Source organism: Pristiophorus japonicus, chromosome 2, assembly GCF_044704955.1.
Source record: "Pristiophorus japonicus isolate sPriJap1 chromosome 2, sPriJap1.hap1, whole genome shotgun sequence".
NCBI classification, from domain to species: Eukaryota; Metazoa; Chordata; class Chondrichthyes; family Pristiophoridae; genus Pristiophorus; species Pristiophorus japonicus.
In genome coordinates this window covers 87,506,730-87,528,366 of record NC_091978.1, presented here as the reverse complement: position 1 = coordinate 87,528,366, position 21,637 = coordinate 87,506,730, and the positions used below count along the sequence as shown (strand labels likewise).

At 44.8% G+C, this 21,637-nt stretch overlaps 1 protein-coding gene across 1 annotated transcript in view; it reads right to left on the bottom strand.

The window, feature by feature from the left end:
- Window positions 1-399: 399 nt before the first annotated feature.
- pdzd2 (PDZ domain containing 2) overlaps window positions 400-21,637 on the bottom strand; it is a 444,706-nt gene continuing 423,468 nt past the window's right edge. The window contains exons 21-24 of the mRNA XM_070868346.1: window positions 16,872-16,973; window positions 13,400-13,673; window positions 11,584-11,718; window positions 400-643 (exon numbers count right to left, since the gene is read on the bottom strand). Of these exons, the coding sequence (XP_070724447.1) occupies window positions 480-643; window positions 11,584-11,718; window positions 13,400-13,673; window positions 16,872-16,973 (675 nt within the window). The 3' untranslated portion in view covers window positions 400-479. The remainder of the gene's footprint in view (window positions 644-11,583; window positions 11,719-13,399; window positions 13,674-16,871; window positions 16,974-21,637) is intronic.

The window sequence follows — 21,637 nt, the reverse complement described above, 5'->3', positions numbered from 1 at the left end:
TCTACAGCTAAGCTCTATGGAGTTGGGTGAATCTCTACAGAGACCAAGTGTGCCCTTGATTTCAGGCAATGGATTTCTCTGTAGCTTGATTTGGAGATTCTTAAGCATGGCAACGGGTTTGTGTACACGTTAGTGCTGAGCTGACCAAAGAAATACAAGTTTGTCCTTGGTATTGTATTATTTGAACTCCATTGTCTGCTCTGGAATACAATGACAGAATCTGAAAAGGCTCTGCACTAACCTTTTCTTATAACACTTATAAAGCAGATTTAGCTGCAATGAAAAGGCCTCTGACTCTGGAAGATACACAGTTCTGCTGTAACCCATCTCATGTATGTTTCCAACTCTCAAGAAAGAAGTTAGTAGAGGTAATTTTGATGGGATTTGAGAAAACTGCCAACAGGTCCTTGGGTTACCACATCGCTTTGGCATAGTGATATTATCGGTCATGTTCCAATGCTCCAATAAAACCTCAGTCATTAAACTGTTTTAATTTTCCGAATCAGTAACTGGACAGGTCCTTCAGGGATAGACTTGATGATGTTCCAAGCATCGTAATGCATGAGGCCATGCAGGAACTTGCCATTGATGGCGAGCAATTCATCCCCAACATTGATCATTCCAGACTGCTCAGAAGCACCACCTGCAGGTTACAACAGGTAAAATACAATGTGAATAATGCCATGGAAATCCGTGCTAGTGACAGGCTTGATGGGCTGAATGGCCTACTCCCATTTCTGTGAAAATCTGTTTTATATTTAAAGGGCTTTGGCGTTTTTGCTGCGGAGGCAGAGCAGCCAGAACAGGGGCACAAAACTTTCATCGTGATGATGTTACAGGAAGTGACACAGTGGCAATTTTGCAATTGTGTGCTGTGCTATGATATGATCAAGTAAGACGAGGAGAACATTGAAATGTAAATCTTGTCACATATCTGCCAAGAATCTGAATGATTTTGACTTAAGAATGAAATCTGTTTTGATATATCTAGCTCTTTAAAAATAAACAATTTCATGTGATCAGACTCTCTTTTTTTGATCATAAATCTCATTCCTGATGACATCTTGACATTAATGTTATTGAAACCAAACATTAAGTCAGGGTGGATTTCTCTTTGGGGTGGACTTCTGTCCACCATTATGTATGCATATTCCTGGGTTTGGGCTTTTTAAATATAAATATTCTGGCCTCTTGAACGTTCCCTATTTTAATCGCTCCAGCATTGGTAGCCGAGACCAGCTGCCAAGGCCTTAAGCTCTGGAATTCCAGTCCTAAACCTCTTCACCTCGCTCCTCCTTTTTAAATGCTCTTTGACCAAGCTTTGGTCGTATGCCCTAATATCTCCTTATGTGCCTCGGTGTCAAATTTTGTTTGATATCACTCTTGTGAAGTGTCTTGGGACGTTTTACTACGTTAAAGGTTCTATATAAATGCAAGTTGCTGTATAAATGGTGGAGTCCCGCCGCCAAGTGGGAGCCCACCAGCACAAAAGAGGAGAATGCCAAGGATGCCAGTGCAGCTCAAGAAGATCCGGTGACAAACCTAGAAAAGGCAGAAGTGCCCCGCTGATTAGAAACATTGAAGGCTGAGATCAGGACCTTCAACAGGTCGGGGCTGACATTTTTTTTAAATTCATTCACGGGATGTGGGTGTCACTGGCAAGCCTAGCATTTATTGCCGATCCCTAATTGCCCTTAACGGAGTGACTTGCTAGGCCACTTCAGAGGGCAGTTAAGAATCAACCACATTGCTGTGGGTCTGGAGTCACATATAGGCCAGATCGGGTAAGGCATCAGATTTTCTTCCCTAAAGGACATGAGTGAACCAGATATGTTTTTACGACAATCTGTTGGTTTCATGGTCACCATTGCTAATACTAGCTTTTTATTCCAGATTTATTTATTAACTGAATTTAAATTCCCCAGCTGCCGTGGTGGGATTTGAAATCATGTCTCTGGATCATTAGACCTGGCCTCTGGAATTCTAGTCCAGTAACATAACCATCATCATCATCTAAGGCAGTCCCTTGAAATCGAGGAAGACTTGCTTCCACTCTAAAAGTGAGGTGACAGAACAGTCCAATATGGGAACCACAGTCTCTGTCACAGGTGGGACAGACAGTCGTTGAGGGAAAGGGTGGGTGGGACTGGTTTGCCGCACGCTCCTTCGGCTGCCTGCACCTGTTTTCTGCATGCTCTCGGCGACGAGACTTGAGGTGCTCAGCACCCTCCCAGATGCACCTCCTCCACCGAGGGCAGTCTTTGGCCAGGGACTCCCAGGTGTCGGTGGGGATGTTGCATTTTATCAAGGAGGCTTTGAGGGTGTCCTTGAAATGTTTCCTCTGCCCACCTTAGGCTGGCTTGCTGTGAAGGAGTTCCGAGTAAAGCGCTTGCTTTGGGAGTCTTGTGTCAGGCATGTGAACAATGTGGCCCACCCAATGGAGTAACATAACAACTATGCTCCTGTATCCATAAATGGAATGGAATGAACTGGACATTGTGCAGCGCTCTGCTTCTACCGCCCCTCTCGCATGGTTTCGCGCTCCAAGGGAAGTGGTATCGCTTGATTTAGTTTTCCAGGAGGGAAGTGGAGCGCTAAACCAGAAGTTTGCATCTGCTAGCTCCCGGTGCTACAGCTGTGATCCTGCAAAAGTTATCACCCCAAATGGGGCGCTACGCAATTTCTAACCCGAGGTCTTTACCATGGGATGGAGAGTAGCTCCATCTAGTGTCCTGGCTGGCAATACACAACTTGTACCCATTAGTAAGGAGCAGGCTCTGGATATATGCACCCATGCTCATTTGACTTGGAGTTCATTGAAACACTTCGCTGACTATACTGTTATGCCACCACAATTCTTGCCCTCCTAATAACATGGTAATGATATTACAGAACTAACAGGGGATGTCTGCAACCAGGTGCTCAGATTTAGGATAGATATGCCAGTCATGGTGCCAAGTCGGCGAAACTGGATTGCAGTGCGTACTGGGATTGGGATTGCACAATTTATTTAAAGACTGACATTTCTGGAGGTCAGTTAATTTAAATAATTATAAGGTCAGCCCATGTAACTCAGCCCATGTAACTCTGCCCATGTAACTCTGCCCATGTAACTCTGCCCATGTAACTCTGCCCATGTAACTCTGCCCATGTGACTCTGCCCATGTAACTCTGCCCATGTAACTCTGCCCATGTAACTCTGCCCATGTAACTCTGCCCATGTAACTCAGCCCATGTAACTCTGCCCATGTAACTCTGCTTCAGTAGAACGGTGGTGGGGGGAAGGGGGGGAAAGTGGCACAGAAAATTTTGTAAAAATGCAGCACCCAAAAGGCTACTGCTGAAAACTTAGTGTTGTGATCACTTAAATGTAAGTACTAAAGGCATAACATTTACTTTAAAACAGTTAGCAGCCTTTGCAAAGGATGTATTGGGAAGGCAAAGAAATGACAAGCAAAATAAAAGGTAAACCCAATGTGTGGGAAAGTGACCAATTCATGACTCCATGTTTGATGGCTGGTGAAATGAATGCTCTGCATCATGAGGTGGGCATAAGGTGAATTGCTCGAATCGAATTAGCACTACAGAGCTCCTTTCCCAAGACAACCATGAATTGTAACTGGCAGGAGGTAATGGCCAGGCTCAACACTGCACATTCCCCGCAGAACCTGCAGACAGATGCAGGAGAAGACAGCAATCTGGCAAAGTATAGCTACCCAACAGTAATGTGTGCCAATTAGATACCCAAGAATTAATGCCACAATGTCTTGCCCATCAATATATTCAACATTTATTGCATGGGCGGATGAGATCTCCCTAGGAGTTCAACACAGCCTGGTTGCACATTGCGGAGGAGGACACAAGCAGGGATGTCGTCAGGAGGACCTGGGTGCAGTGCTCACACAGGGCTAGATTTTGTGTGTGTGGGGGGCGGGGAGGAAGCGTTTTTTCTCCCTAGCGGGTCAGGACCCCGCTGTGAACCCGCTGCCACGCGCATTTACCAAATGTCGGGTCTGTCAGCGCTGAGCAGACCCAACACGCTGCAGCAGGGGAGGCAATTAAAATGATTATTGGCTTGTTTAGAGCTACTTAACTTTTTTATCCCCCCACTTTTTGAATTTGACAGGTCACTCACTGGTTTCCCGCTGTGAATAGACCTGGTCTGTGAAGCTGAGGTGGGAGGTCGGAGGCCATTGAATCAGCTTCAAATGTCAAGTCAAGGCTCCCAGCTAATTGAGAATTATTCCATTAACCACTAGCTTCTCTAAACTGCATTTCCACTACAGATTCAGAATGTTGCAAGTCGTTTAGATGAAGGAATTGAGTATAATATCTCCAAGTTTGCAGATAACACTAAGCTGGGTGGCGGTGTGAGCTGTGAGGAGGACGCTAAGAGGCTGCAGGGTGACTTAGTCAGGTTAGGTGAGTGGGCAAATGCATGGCAGATGCAGTATAATGTGGATAAATGTGAGGTTATCCATTTTGGTGGCAAAAACACAAAGGCAGAATATTATCTGAATGGCGGCGGATTAGGAAAAGGGGAAGTGCAACATCAGTCATTGAAAGTTGGCATGCAGGTACAACAGGCGGTGAAGAAGGCAAATGATTTGTTTGCCTTCATAGCTAGGGGATTTGAGTATAGGAGCAGGGAGGTCTTACTGCAGTTGTACAGGGCCTTAGTGAGGCCTCACCTAGAATATTGTGTTCAGTTTTGGTCTCCTAATCTGAGGAAGGACGTTCTTGCTATTGAGGGAGTGCAGCGAAGGTTTACCATACTGATTCCCAGGATGGCAGGACTGACATATGAGGAGAGACTGGATCGACTGGGCCTGTATTCACTGGACTTTAGAAGGATGAAAGGGGATCTCATTGAAACATATGAAATTCTGATGGGACTGGATAGGTTAGATGCAGGAAGAATGTTCTCGATATTGGGGAAGTCCAGAACCAGGAGACACAGTATAAGGATAAGGGGTAAGCCATTTAGGACTGAGATGAGGAGAAACGTCTTCACTCAGAGAGTTGTTAACCAGTGGAATTCTCTACCACAGAGAGTTGTTGATGCCAGTTCGTTGGATATATTCAAGAGGGAGATAGATATGGCCCTTACTGCTAAAGGGATCAAGGGGTATGGAGAGAAAGCAGGAAAGGGGTACTGAGGTGATGATCAGCCATGATCTTATTGAATGGTGGTGCAGGCTCAAAGGGCCGAATGGCCTACTCCTGCACCTATTTTCTATGTTTCTATGTTTCTGTGTTAAACAAGTCTCCATCTAGTCTGACCTCATTACCTCTCCTACCATTGACATATTGATTCTGTCATCTCTACTTCACCTGACATCTATTCCATCAGCATGGGTGCCCTTAAAACTCTCACCTTGGGCCTCAGAATCCCACCACAATCAGCCACATCAGCATCACCAACAACAACACCAATCTTCTCCGCAATCAACTGATGCTGGAAAGCACCCGAGCACATTGCTGCCCAGAAGGCCAGCGATGGCCTCACCATGGCCAGATTTACTTCACTTGACGCTGTATACTCTGGCTGACACATGATGCTCCAGGTTGGCAAAACCCCACACCAACAACATAAAGCATCCCTATAATGCCCAAGCCATTCCTTTCATCACTATTGCGAGGGGGCGGGTACTTTTATCTTTCACCATTTACTGCAACTCACTCAGCCATTTTCAAAGGTGCACACAAATCTGTCCAAGAAAGCAAAGTGTTGAAAATAAAGGTTTCAATATTTGACCATACATTAGCAGAAACTTTGCATGGACATTGCGTAAAACACCCAAGTGCCTACCCTTGTGTGTTGTTAGTTGAACTAGGATGAGGGTGAGTGTGAGGGGTGGCTAGTGAGATGGGAATGTGATCATGTAGATAGAGAGGGATGGTGGAGATGCAAGGTATGTTGGTGTGAGTAAGGATGTGCAGGAATAGGATAAGGAAGGCAGAGTGATGGGGATGTGATGAGAGACACAGCAGGATGAGGTTGAGTGAGGCTTTGCGCTAACATTTCATGATCTACTAAGATCACTGAAACGTTTGTGGCACTGCACCCAGGTCCTCCTGACAACATCCCTGCTTGTGTCCTCCTCCGCAATGTGCAACCAGGCTGTGTTGATCTCCTAGGGAGATCTCTTCCGCCCATAGGAAGGGACGAGAACCTCCCTGTGTGCTGTGACTCCGTCCATAAGCATATGGAGGGAGTCAAGGGAGATCCTGGGTGCAGCCCTGCACCTCTGTGCAGTGCTTGTCAGTGTTTGCAGCACCTCAATGCTGTACAATACTGAGAGCACAAATGTCAAAAGAAAGTTGGCCATGGTCCCTTTAAGGAAACCAGCTGATGACGCATCATCAAATGACGTCACCAGGCCCGCTTACTTTAATTGGCTGGCAAACGTGCTGGGCGGGCTTAACAAGCCCAATCAGGGGAGATTCATTTCAGAGGCCGGGATGGAGACAGCAGCGGGATTGGACCTGCCATCAATGTTGCCTGCCATAGACCCGCCGAGGTTTGTAAAATCCAGACCATAATGTTACAGTGTATATCATACCTCAGCGAAGCTTGTAACTTACAATTGAAAGCCATGATATTTTGTTCACAAAATCTGCATGGTGTGACCTTTTATTGTTTTATTGGTGCTGTCCTGGGAATACAAGTCAGGAGGACCTGGGCGAGAGATCGTGGCAGGGATGCGGCAAATGTTTGTGGCAGAGGAGTGGTGAGAGATCATGGCGGAGGTGCGGCAAATGAGTGTAAGGGGGCCAGAAGAGCTGAGAGCCCAGGGGCAGCATGGGCCAGCCCACACTGCGATATATGTGCGCACTAGGTTCGTGCAGCAGAGCAAGTCTCCTGTCACCCTTGCCGCTGGATAAAGGTCGAGCTCTGTCAAGCCCATGTGGTGACTGATGTGCAATGGCCACCACACGTTTAAAAAAAATCCACGCACAGGCATCTTCTACCCTTTCAATTGGAGTTCAGGACTGGAATATCTGTGAACTCATCCCTTTTGGTGTGGAAGCAAGTCATCCTTGTTTGAGGGACTGCCTTTGATGATGATGATGATGACGACATTTTAGTGAAGGAGAGAGGTTTAAACACTGAGAAAAATTATAACATGTTAGAATTCTGCACCTTAAATGGGTCTAAGTAATTTAATATTAAAAACATTATAATGATCATATATGAGGGCTGGTTTTGAGATAGCTGGCAGGGAGTTGAGCTTGCTGACTGTGTATAAAGGGAAACAGCAAGTGTGCTGCCTTCAATTATTCATCGATTGAACTGATGAACCGAAAATCGTGGGCATCGAGCTGATGATCCCCCTGCAAAACAGATACACCGCTTTGAGTACTGTTGAGGGGGATGACTCATCAGGGGAAGGCAGCAGCAGCCAAGTTCATGGCACCGTGGCTGGCTCTGCTGCACAGGAGGGCAGGAAAAAAAGTGGGAGAGCGATAGTGATAGGGGATTCAATTGTAAGGGTAATAAATAGGCATTTCTGCGGCCGCAACCGAGACTCCAGGATGGTATGTTGCCTTCCTGGTGCAAGGGTCAAGGATGTCTCGGAGCGGGTGCATGGCATTCTGAAAAGGGAGGGTGAACAGCCAGTTGTCATGGTGCACATTGGTACCAACGATATAGGTAAAAAAAGGGATGAGGTCCTTCGAGACGAATTTAAGGAGCTGGGAGCTAAATTTAAAAGTAGGACTTCAAAAGTAGTAATCTCGGGATTGCTACCAGTGCCACGAGCTAGTCAGAGTAGGAATCGCAGGATAGCTCAGATGAGTACGTGGCTTGAGCAGTGGTGCAGCAGGGAGGGATTCAAATTCCTGGGGCATTGGAACCGGTTCTGGGGGAGGTGGGACCGGTACAAACCGGACGGTCTGCACCGAGGCAGGACTAGAACCAATGTCCTAGGGGGAGTGTTTGCTTGTGCTGTTGGGGAGGAGTTAAACTAATATGGCAGGGGGATGGGAACCAATGCAGGAAGACAGAGGGAAACAAAATGGAGACAGAAGCAAAAGACAGAAAGGAGATGAGTAAAAGTGGAGGGCAGAGAAACCCAAGGCAAAAAACAAAAAGGGCCACTGTACATCAAAATTCTAAAGGGTCAAAGTGTAATAAAAAGGCAAACCTGAAAGCTCGGTGCCTCAATGCGAGGAGTATTCTGAACCCAGGAGAGGGCTCTGAGCTAGTTAGAGTGGGTGAGAGCTCAGATGAACAGGACCCCAAGAAAGAATGCAAAAGGCAGGAGAAAACAGAGCAGAGTAGCACTGGGGTAAGTGTAAACCACAAGGTGATAGGAAGGGACAATATGTATGAATATAAAGGGGCTGCAGGAGAGGTCAAAGCTGAAAATCATGGTTTAAAAACTAGCATTAAAACACTCTACCTAAACGCACGCAGCATTCGAAATAAAGTAATTGAGTTGACGACACAAATCATTACAAATGGGTATGATTTGGTGGCCAAGACTGGGAATTAAACATACAGGGGTATCTGACAATTCGGAAATATAGACAAGAAGGGAAAGGAGGTGGGGTAGCTCTGTTAATAAAGGATGATATCAGGGCAGTTGTGAGAGACGATATTGGCTCTAATGAACAAAATGTTGAATCATTGTGGGTGGAGATTAGAGTTAGTAAGGGGAAAAAGTCACTGGTGAGCGTAGTTTATAGGCCCCCAAATAATAACTTCATGGTGGGACGGACAATAATCAAGGGAATAATGGAGACATGTGAAAAAGGAACGGCAGTAATCATATGGGATTTTAACCTACATATCGATTGGTCAAATCAAATCGCACGGGATAGCCTTGAGGAGGAATTCATAGAATGCATACGAGATTGTTTCTTAGAACAGTATGTTACAGAACCTACAAGGGAGCAAACTATCTTAGATCTGGTCCTGTGTAATGAGACAGGAATAATAAACGATCTCCGAGTAAAAGATCCTCTCGGAATGAGTGATCACAGTATGGTTGAATTTGTAATACAGATTGAGGGTGAGGAAGTAGTGTCTCAAACGAGCGTACTATGCTTAAACAAAGGGGACTACAGTGGGATGAGGGCAGAGTTGGCTAAAGTAGACTGGGAACAAAGACTAAATGGTGGCACAATTGAGGAACAGTGGAGGACTTTTAAGGAGCTCTTTCATAGTGCTCAACAAAAATATATTCCAGTGAAAAAGGCGGTAAGAGAAGGGATAACCAGCTGTGGATAACCAAGGAAATGAAGGAGAGTATCAAATTAAAAACAAATGCGTATAAGGTGACCAAGGTTAGTGGGAAACTAGAAGATTGGGAAAATTTTAAACGACAGCAAAGAATGACTAAGAAAGCAATAAAGAAAGGAAAGATAGATTACGAAAGTAAACTTGCGCAAAACATAAAAACAGATAGTAAAAGCTTTTACCAATATATAAAACGGAAAAGAGTGACTAAAGTAAATGTTGGTCCCTTAGAAGATGAGAAGGGCAATTTAATAATGGGAAATGTGGAAATGGCTGAAACCTTAAACAATTATTTTGCTTCGGTCTTCACAGTGGAAGACACAAAAACCATGCCAAGAATTGCTGGTCACGGGAATGTGGGAAGGGAGGACCTTGAGATAATCACTATCACTAGTGGGGTAGTGCTGGACAGGCTAATGGGACTCAAGGTAGACAAGTCCCCTGGTCCTGATGAAATGCATCCCAGGGTATTAAAAGAGATGGCGGAAATTATAGCAGATGCATTCGTTATAATCTACCAAAATTCTCTGGACTCTGGGGAGGTACCAGAGCTTGGAAAGCAGCTAATGTAACGCCTCTGTTTAAAAAAGGGGGTAGACAAAAGGCAGGTAACTATAGGCCGGTTAGTTTAACATCTGTAGTGGGGAAAATGCTTGAAGCTATCATTAAGGAAGAAAAAGCGGGACATCTAGATAGGAATAGTGCAATCAAGCAGATGCAACATGGATTGATGAAGGGGAATTCATGTTTAACTAATTTACTGGAATTCTTTGAGGATATAACGAGCATTGTGGATAGAGGTGTACCGATGGATGTGGTGTATTTAGATTTCCAAAAGGCATTAAGGCGGCACACAAAAGATTACTGCAGAAGATAAAGGTACGCCGAGTCAGAGGAAATGTATTAGCATGGATCGAGAATTGGCTGGCTAACAGAAAGCAGAGAGTCGGGATAAATGTGTCCTTTTCGGGTCGGAAATCGGTGGTTAGTGGTGTGTCACAGGGATCGGTGCTGGGACCACAACTGTTTACAATATACATAGATGACCTGGAAGAGGGAACAGAGTGTAGCGTAACAAAATTTGCAGATGACACAAGGATTAGTGGGAAAGCAGGTTGTGTAGAGGACACAGAGAGGCTGCAAAGAGATTTAGATAGGTTAAGCGAATGGGCTAAGGTTTGGCAGATGGAATACAATGTCGGAAAATGTGGGTCATCCACCTTGGGAAAAAAAAACAGTAAAAGGGAATATTATTTGAATGGGGAGAAATTACAACATGCTGCGGTGCAGAGGGACCTGGGGGTACTTGTGCATGAATCCCAAAAAGTTAGTTTGCAGGTGCAGCAGGTAATCAGGAAGGCGAATGGAATGTTGGCCTTCATTGCGAGAGGGATGGAGTACAAAAGCAGGGAGGTCCTGCTGCAACTGTGCAGGGTATTGGTGAGGCCGCACCTGGAGTACTGCGTGCAGTTTTGGTCACCTTACTTAAGGAAGGATATACTCGCTTTGGAGGGGGTACAGAGATGATTCACTAGGCTGATTCCGGAGATGAGGGGGTTACTTTATGATGATAGATTGAGTAGACTTTACTCGTTGGAGTTCAGAAGGATGAGGGGTGATCTTATAGAAACATTTAAAATAATGAAAGGGATAGACAAGATAGAGGCAGAGAGGTTGCTTCTACTGGTCGGGGAGACTAGAACTAGAGGGCACAGCCTCAAAATAAGGGGGAGCCAATTTAAAACCGAGTTGAGAAGAAATTTCTTCTCCCAGAGGGTTGTGAATCTGTGGAATTCTCTGCCCAAGGAAGCAGTTGAGGCTAGCTCATTAAATGTATTCAAATCACAGATAGATAGATTTTTAACCAATAAGGGAATTAAGGGTTATGGGGAGCAGGCGGATAAGTGGAGCTGAGTCCACGGCCAGATCAGCCATGATCTTGTTGCATGGCGGAGCAGACTCGAGGGGCTAGATGGCCTACTCCTGTTCCTAATTCTTATGTTCTTATGATTTCTACGTGCAGAGCTGGGAGGGTGGGCGGGGGGGGGAAGAGGAGCAAGGATCATCGCCATCAACATTGAACTCAGAAAATAAGACATGCGATTATACACCCATTAACATAAATTAACATTGCTGGTGGCAGCTTGCACCTCCGATTCAGATGTGCAATTGGTAGTAACAGGAGTTGCTAGCAAGAAGAGCTGTTTAATACTGTGTCAGCATCTCATCAAAATTGAGAATTTTTCACTTAACAGCCATTCTCTTTTTGCTTTGAACGCACTCAAAGGAAAGCTTAGTTTGTATGCTGCATTCTTAGTGGGAATGCAGGTATTTACCTTGAAATATTCGTTTAATATACAAGGGTCTGTCTCCATGGATTGAAGCCTTCCCACCATCTAGACTGAATCCAAGGCCAGCAGAGGTCTTCAGCAGCTCTACAGTCCTGGCCCCTCCAAGGTCCATATTCATGCCTGTAATAACCAAGATAAATGCAATTTAATCTGGTAACATGGCACTTCATTTTATTCCTGTCTAGTGTTGTAAGTAGGATTTCAGTAACGCGTAAATAATGGCTGTGTGAAATTTGAATACTGTATTTATTTGAGCTGTGAAAAACCCCAAGCAGTACATCATACAGTTTGTATCTGGAGAGATCATTTTTAATACCCCATTTATATTACGTGGCTTCAGGGTGAGGTCTCTGCCCACCTGTACAGGCCAGCAAAGCAATTCTTCCATTGCTGACCTGTAGAATTCCCCCCCTTACGTTGGGCAAGGTCTGTAGTCAAATGTGTGAAGTTGTAAATGCAGCTTTTGAGCAACTGCACATGAGCAGACATTGTGCATGAAGAAAAGCAAATTCAGAACATAAAGCACTGGATTAAATTGAAATTATTGCTTCCAGTGGTAAGTGGATATGCAACATAAATAGGGTATTAGTTGAAGAACACCATAGTAAAGTGCTAGTGGCTACAGGTCTGTCACTGGTGATGGTAATGGTGGTTGAATTTAAGGTGACAAGTACCATTGAAGAAAAATAACCTTAAAGAGAAATTCATCAAAATGTCATCCTCCACTTTTTTGCACACATGAAGGTCAAAGTTGACAGTGGTAGTGAATGGAACACTTGCCATTTGGTTCCACAGATGCTGGCCATCCTCCAGTACTCTGCCCAAGCAACCATCTTCATGGGTGAGCCTCGGCAGTGATCATTTCCAGGTTATTCCTGGAGTGCACCAAATTGGAACCTGATATTGTCTTCACCTGACTTGAAGACAGGAGTGACCAGGAATGGGAGCCATGGCTGACTTCTCCCCTTTCCAATCTGGAACACTGATGCCAATTGTAGCCCCTCACTACTGTCAAGACTGTAATAAGCTAACTCAGTGCAGAATACAAGTGGAATCTGAGACCTTCCTGATCTATATGACTCGGTATATGCCTTCAGCCATTCAGCCATCAGGGGAGCTGCTGAAGAACACCATCAACTGTTGTCAAACTACAGTTATACAGAGCCTTGGTGAGACTGCACCTGCAGTTTTGGTCTCTTTACCTAAGAAAGGATATATTTGCCATAGAGGGAGTGCAGCAAAGGTTCACCAGACTGATTCCTGGGATGGCAGAACTGTCGTATGAGGAGAGATTGGGTCGACTAGGCCTGTATTCACTGGAGTTTAGAAGAATGAGAGTGGATCGCATTGAAATGTATAAAATTCTCACCGGGTTGGATAGACTGGATGCGGGGAGGATGTTTCCCTTGGCTGAGAAGTCTAGAACAAGGGGTCACAGTCTCAAGATACGGGGTAAGAAATTTAGGACCGAAATGAAGAGAAATGTTTTCACTCAGAGGGTGGTGAACCTGTGGAATTCTTTACCACAGAAGGCTGTGGAGGCCAAGTCACTGTATATATTTAAGAGGAAGATAGATTTCTAGAAATAAAAGGCATCAAGGGGTATGGGGAAAAAGTGGGAATATGGTGTTGAGATAGAGGATCAGCCATGATCATATTGAATGGGGGTGCAGACTCGAAAGGCCAAATGGCCTGCTACTGCTTCTATTTTCTATGTTTCTATGTTTCTATGTCAAAGGTGGTTACTTGCATTATTTGTATTACAATGTCACTTATACCTGCCATTGTGATGGACCCCTACCTATTCCTGCTGCATCTGCCGTAGCATCTCTTCCAGCTGGGAGATGGTTTCCTTTAGGAAGTGATAAATCTGGCTTGGAGGAAACTTCTTCCCTTTCCTTTCCTTTTTTAATTACAATGATGGCCTGTTTAGGTAAACGGGCCTGGTGAAGTGCGTTGAGTGCATCTCCATGTGTTGTGCCTATTATGGAAATTCCATTGATGGATAAGATGTAATCCCCCCGCTGAATGGTACCTTCTTGAGCTGCTACTCCTCTTAAAAATACTCTGTGAATCTGCAAGGAAAAATTTGTGATTTAAGGGAACAACAGTTGTAACATCAAACAAAGTGTAAAATACCCTTTATTTGTAGCATATTTAAATAACATTTTCAAATACCAATTATTTTACTATTAACATTTCCGACAGTAGATTGTTTTATTTTGGACCCTTTGTCTAAATTGTCCCTTCACATTTTATCTTTCAGCTGGGATTTCCCCCACCACAGGCACCATTCATCCACTGATTTGATTAGTTCTGCATCTCCTAAAGCAGTCCCCTCAGTAAGTTGTAAAACATTTTTTTTTAAATATGTGGAGAAATGGATCACATTTCTAGCATAACAGAGTTCAGAGTGTGCTGTAGGTGTATAACATTTCTAGCAATAGAGCTGATATCAAACCAATGGCTTATACATTAAATTGTTTAGCAATATCATCAAGATGTTTTCCAATGCTTTCGTATATTTTTATATCCATCACTGCCTTGGATCACACTACAAGCTGTGTGTTATTCTTTACAAAATAGAGATTATTTCCAATTTTCTCCTTTGTTTAACATTTTCTACTTTTTACAGATAATAGGTGTCTTTTTTTAATTAGTTCCTGGGATGTGGGCGTCACTGGCAAGGCCAGCATTTATTGCCATTCCTAATTGCCCTTGAGGAGATTGTAGTGAGCCACCTTCTTCAACTGCTGCAGTCCTTGTGCTGAAGGTACTCCCACAGTGCTGTTGGAGAGGGAGTTCCAGGATTTTGACCCAGCGACGATGAAGGAACAGCGATATGTTTCCAAGTTAGGGTGGTGCGTAACTTGGGGAACTTGCAGATGATGGTGTTCACATGCCCCTGCTGCCCTTGCCCTTCTAGGTGGTAGAGGTCACGGGTTTGAGAAGTGCTGCCGAAGAAGCCTTGGTGATTTGCTGCAGTGCATCTTGTAGATGGAACACACTGCAGCAACGTAGTAAAATGTTCCAAGGCGCATCACAGGAGCATTATTAGACAACATATGACATCGAGCCACATAGAGATATTAAGGCAGGTAACCAACAGCTTGGCCAAAGAGGTAGGTTTTAACGTGCAACTTAAAGGAGGAGATAGGCAGGGGAGTTTAGGAAGGGAATTCCACAGCTTAGCGCTTAGGCAGTTGAAGGCACGGTCACCAATGTTGGAGTGATGAAAATCGAGGATACGCAAGAGCCCAGAATTAGAGGAGCTCAATGATTTCAGCGGGTTAGAAACATAGAAATTTACAGTGCAGAAGGAGGCCATTTCGGCTCATCGTGTCCGCGCCGGCCGACAAAGAGCCACACGGCCCTTGGTCAGTGGCCCTTGGTCAGCAGCCCTTAAGGTTACAAATAAACCTATGAACAATGACGGAAAGGTAAAGAGCACCCAGCCCAACCTGTCCGCCTCACATAGTTGCGACACCCCTTATACTGAAACATTCTACACTCCACCCCAACCGGGGCCATGTGATCTCCTGGGAGAGGCAAAAAACAGAGAAAAACCCAGGCCAATTTAGGGAGAAAAAATCTTGGAAAATTCCTCTCCGACCCATCCAGGCGATCGAAACTAGTCCAGGAGATCACCCTGGCCGTATTCTATTCCCTGCAGTACTTACCATTATATCTGTGCCGTCCAACAAAAGTTCATCCAGTCTAATCCCAATTACCAGCTCTAGATCCGTAACCCTGCAGGTTATGGCACTTTAAGTGCCCATCCAACCATCTCTTAAAAATGGTGAGGGTTTCTGCATCCACCACTCTTCCAGGCAGCAAGTTCCAGATCCCCACAACCCTCTGCGTAAAGAAACCTCCCCTCAAATCCCCTTTAAACTTTCCACTAACCACCTTAAAACTATGCCCCCTCATAATAGGCCCCTCCACCAATGGAAATAGACCCTTCCTATCCACTATGTCCAGGCCCCTCAATATTTTTTACATCTCAATGAGGTCTCCTCTCAACCTCCTCTGTTCTAATGAGAACAAACCCAGTGTATCCAATTTGTCCTCATAACTAAGATTCTCCATTTCAGGCAGCATCCTAGTAAATCTCCTCTGCACCCTCTCTAGTGAATTTTGACCCTGAAGGCTCACCACCACCTTTACAAAGCAAATAGGCGATGGACAACAAAGAATGAAAATTAGAAATATTTTGGTGGGGAACAAACAGCTGGAATGGGACAGAAAGTTGACTCTCGGAGAGGAGTAGGGTATAGGCAGATATTTTTTTTCCAGAAGAGGGGCTGGGAGGTACAATGCCAGATGAGAGTATTTTGACAAGTCTCTGGTCCCACTTCTTTTCCATTCAGTCATGTGGTAAGCCCTTTGCCTCTTTCCTACTTAAAATAACTCCTGGTGTTGCACCCAGTTTACTCTACACCCGCTACTGGTATGGTTGCCACCTCTGTGTGGACATATTCGTAGAGGTTTTATCACATGACCTCCCACCGCCAACCATCTCACTCAGTCAAACTGCCGTTTTTTAACCATCTCCACTATTTTGGAATTAATACATAAGAAAATGAGAACAACACATTTTCTTTTAATACCCCTATGATTTTTCTCCTGGGTTGTACACAGCAGAGTCCAGGAGATCACTCTTTAATTCCTGGAGACTCCAGGATAATTCTGGAGGGTTGGTAGTCTTCACACCTTTCCTCCTACCCTGAACACCACAGGATGAATTTCTGCCGTTCAAGTGATAGCGCAACCTGACGTTCTGGAATTCCCTCCCTAAACCTCACCGACTCTCTACTTGGGGAAAGTAGGAACTCAGACCTCCTAAGTAGAGGTATGGTGAGTGGAACCCCACCTCATGCCTACCCTCTACTGAACATCTTTTGAGATCTTGTAAACCGCCCCCCTTGCCAACTACTGAAAAATTTAACATCCGACTGTAAACGAGCAAGATTTCTGTCCACAATCTTACTTCCTGCTGTCACAATTTTTGGTCACATTTGTTTGTCAATATTTCCCATTCATTTTTTTAATTATCAACTGACAGTGAAGTTACTGCCCTTCCACTACTTCCATCCCATGTTACTTTCACAGCAATGTATTTGTATCCCTCTAGATGGCGCCAGTTGACATTTCCATTGCAATAGGTAGTGTTAACAGAAACCTCTCATCATTGTGAAGCAAGAACTAAGAATTGATCAAATTAAACTAACATGTTGCATTAAAAACAAATGGTTTCTCCAGATGATACTTACAGTTACAGATTTATGTTCCTGGTCCACCCCTCCTGCGACACTGAAACCCAGTCCAGCACCTTCATCTTTGTCCAACACTACGATATAAATGTCTTCTTTACTCTGTTCTCACAGAACAAAAACAAATATGCTCACCTAAATTTGCATTATAAACAAAAAGTGCAATATTTTCCCTTTTAATATAAGTGAGTGCTAGTCTTGGAATTCCACGCATCCAATTCAAGGAAGTATTATGTAACCAAACCCTGCAATTTTCCTCCTTTTTATTTGTTTTAAAGTCTGGTGATGATAACTAAAGAGGGTAAAGGGGTTATCAAGTCTGAAAAGTCAGCTACAGAACTACAAAATGAACTAAATGAAACCTGCAAGTGGGAAGAAGTGTCAGATAAAAATCTAACATGTATGAGGGCCCACTGGATGGAAAAAATGAGTGATATATTTTATGAATGTTATAGAAAAATGACAAACAACATGGAAACCAGTCATTCGGCCCAACCAGTCCATGTTGATGTCTTTCTCCACGCGAGCAGTAATTCTAATCCCACATAAATGCCCTGTTCCCATCTCCCTTTACTCTCTTATTCTTCAACCACCTATCTAATCTATTCTTAAATGATGATCTGGCCTCTGTCAATCACTAACTCTGAGTGCATTCCGCAGCCTCAACCCTCCATGCAAAAAAGTGCGGCCCAATTTAAAGAGGCAAAGAAGGGTCCTGCGCCTGTGCAAGATCCATATCGGACAAATAATTAGTCGGAGTTTGCACTAACCCTATATCTAAATCACTGATATACAGAGTGAATAGAATCAAGTCCCAGAACAGAACCCTGTGGGATACTGCTACCCACTTCCAATCACTCATAGGTCTCAATTTTGGCCAGGAGTTGCTCCGTTTTATTTGGAGTAACTTGGTTTTTCTGGCGTAATTAAAAATCCCCATTTTCCCCAATCATTTTGCACCAGCGTAACTGAGTTAGTTACGATTTTTTTAGGTTATTTTTTTTCTCAAAAGGGGGCGTTACCAGCCACCTACGCTAGTCCTGCCCATTTAGGCAACTTTGGCCAGCTAATAGTTACTCCATTTCTACTTAGGCCAGCGTATGTAGCCACTTCAGAAAACCTTTGCAGAGTGTTCATGAAATTGGCACAGGTAGGTACATCAGAGGCATTCTGCCTGGGATAGGGGCGGGAAGGGGCGAGGGCCTGCCTGCACCTAAACCACCAAGCCTTACAAACCACCAAACCATGCAAACAAAAAGTAATAAGAATTCAATAAGAAATAAAAAATTTAAGTAAATCTTCAACTTCAAACTCGGCTCGGGAAGGCAGCAGGCTGGCTGGTGCGGGAGGCCTCTCGGCCAGGGCAGGAGAACTGAGAGTACTCCTGCCTGCCGGTGATTTCTATCAGTTTTCCTGCCCGCTCCTAGCCCTGGCCAAGTGGCCTCCCGGTGTGATCAATCTCTTAGTGCCCCTGCCTGCCAGTGATTTCTAAGAGACCGATCGCACAGGGTGGCCACTCGGCCAGGGCTAGGGGCGGGCAGGAGAGCTGATAGTGCTCCTGTTTGCCACCCAGACTTTTCACCTCCACCACTATGCCTGGGAGTCCAATTCTAAGTGTTGATCACGCACTGTGTGAAGAACTTTGATAGCAGCCAAAATGTTATCTTTTACCAGTTTGAACCCGTGTCCCCTCGTCTTATATTTCCAATTTATTTTAAAGTGATATTCTGGATTTACATTTTCTATTATTTATAATCTTGTATATCTCGCTAAGGTCACCACCAAGTTGAAGAGCCTCAAGTGTTTCCTCACAACTCAGACCCCTGACACTAAAGATCAACCTCATAACTCTTCTCTGCCCGCCCCTAGCCCAACAAAGGAGGCAGAATAAATGCAGAGAACTTTACCTGAAGGAGCCCATTGCCACGCTGTGAAACTGAGAGAGACCTACTGTTGTTGCAGACTCTCAGCGCTACTGCTCATGTGCGGATATCACCAGCGGACTCCACTGCGCATGTGCAGATGTCCTGGCAGTTTTCGGCACAGAATGCTGGTACCACCCCCAACTCGACTGGCCACGCTGCGCGACTGCAGTGAAGAGGCCGGACAGCGGCCAAAGTGGCAACAAAATTTTCAGCGCAACTCCGGTAAGTGCGCTGAAAAACCAGCTCGGCCAAATTTGAGGCCTGAGAAACTGCCCTGAACTCCTACTCTCTCTTTCCTCCCTTCTAATCAGTTTTAAATATCTCCCCTAATTTCATACCCCTGAATCCTACCCAATAGTCGTGTATGTGGCACCATGTCAAAGACTTTCTGAAAGTTCATGTACACCACATCCACTACATTTCCCCCATCAACCATTTCTGTCATCTCGTCAAAGAACACTTATCAGCTAAGGGTGAAGTTGAAAGAAAATGATAGGCTTGTAGGGGCTGGGTAACGCTATGTCTTGTTCCTGTGGAGCAACAGTCAACAAGAGAATTTGAAAGCTGAACAACATTGCTAAATCAATAGAATATAAATCGTAGGATGTTGTGCTAAAATTGTACATTGTCCTGGTCAGATTGCATCTTGACCAGTTTTGGTTACAGAGATATGCTCAACATCCATAATGTTGAAAGACAGTTGCATTTGTGCAAACTTACTCATGCACAGTTGTTTATAATTCCCAATCCACAACTATATAGCTGCCTACTGTACCATTCTCAAAGGTGATCACTAGACGTCAGCTAATGTAAAACTGCTCCACGGGCTGGTACAAGCAGGCTGAGCCATTCAGACTTCCAGTAACCAGGAAACATGGTCAGAGCCACTTACAAATGGAATTTTGATTACTGTTGAGACCATTGCTTCCTCTCTAGAACCCTATGGAAACTGCCTATTCTATTGTGCAGAACCTCTTTAGACAACAGTGCTGCCTTATTCACATTAATGCTTTGTTGTCATTGTCGGCACTATGACTAGCGCAGTTCAGGTATAGACTTATTATAAGATTCTGTTCCCTATTGTTTGAGTTGAATTAATATTTAGTCAGAGAAAATAATGGAAATTCATTATGTTACAGGCTAAAGTTTAACAGTAAGAAGATAAAATCATCTGCTGAGATACACTTGCACAACCATGGACTTGACATAATTCATTTTAAGCAAAGTAACTGAAAAGCAGAAAACATTAACTAGGACTGACAAAAAAATAACTAAATTCCAGGGCAGGTCCTGGCATGGAGCCTTGTTCGATGGGGTATTTTCCCGTCATTAACATTAATTGTGTTAATGAAGCTTCTGAAGATGATTTCCCCTAATTAGTGAAATTCAAACCCTTAGGAATCGATCTGATGCCTCCTATACTTCAAAGTGTTACCTTCAATGGCAAGAGGCAACATTATTATTGGGCAAAGAAGGCATGGCGTGAATGCAAATGGTAATCTGCTGCAGCCTCTGTGACGTAACATAAAAAACTTACAGATAACCTTTTCCCCTTTTCTCAAAATTCTTTTGTTGCCTAAAAGCACATGGCACACTTCTAGGGCCCAAGTTTCAGCCTCAGTTGCTCCTGATTTTTTGGAGCAACTGGTGTAGAACGGAGTATCTTAGAAATTCAAATTCTCGGCATTTAGTTTGCTCCAGTTCTAGTCAGTTAGAACAGTTTCACTTTGGAACAGAATTTTTTTTTCAAAAGGGGGCATGTCCGGCCACTTACACCTGTTTTCAAAGTTTCGGCAGTGAAAACTTACTCCAAACTAACTTAGAATGGAGTAAGTGAAGATTGTTGTACACTCGAAAAAACCTTGTCTACACTTTAGAAAATCAGGCGTAGGTTACAAATCAGGCGTAGGGAATGGTGGGGTGGGGGGGGGGGGGTTAAAGGGAAGTTTACAAACATTAAACACTTCAGTTTTACAAATAAAGAGCCATCATCAATAATAAATGATAAATACATCAATAAATCAAACAATAAATCAATCAAAAAAAATTAATAAGAAATCTATATTTTTTTTAAATCAATAAAACATTTTCTACTTACCGACTGCAGCACCGGGAGCCCGCCAATAGCGTGCTGGGATGCCCCCCCCACCCAGTGTGTCTCTGTCAGTGTCTCTATCTCTCTGTCTGTCTGTGTGTGTCTCTCACTCTCTGTCTGTCAGTGTCTGTGTTTCTGACAGCGAGGGGAGGGGGAGGAGGGGGGTAGAGGGAGAGAGGGGGGGGAGGGGAGGGAGGGAAGGGGGAGGGAAGGTGGGGAGGAGAATGGGAAAGGGGGAGGAGAAGGGGAAGGGGGAGGAGAAGGGGAAGGGGGGAGGAGAAGGGGAAAGAGAAGGGGGGAGAAGGAGAAGGTGGTGAAAAGGAGAAGGGGGTGAAAAGGAGAAGGGGGGGAAAGGAGAAGGGGGGGCAAAGGAGAAGGGGGGGCAAAGGAGAAGGGGGGAAAGGAGAGGGTGGAAAGGAGATGGGGGGAAAAGGAGATGGGGGGAGAAAGGAGAGGGGGGGAGGAGAGGAGGGGAGAAGGAGAGGGGGGAGAAAGGAGAGGGGGGAAAGGAGAGGGGCGGGGGGGGGGAAGGAGAAGCGGGGGGGAGGCTGAACGGGCCGGGCCCGACCGGGCCCAAGACTTCGAGCAGGGTCCAGCCGGGCCCAAGACTTCGAGCAGGGCCCGTCCCCAGCACGAGATTTACAGGTAGGTGGCGTTGGGTCGGGTCGGGTCCGGGGTCCGGGGTCGGGAGCGCGGGTCGGGTCGGGGGGGGCGGAGGGAGGTCGGGTCAAGTCCGATCCGGGGGG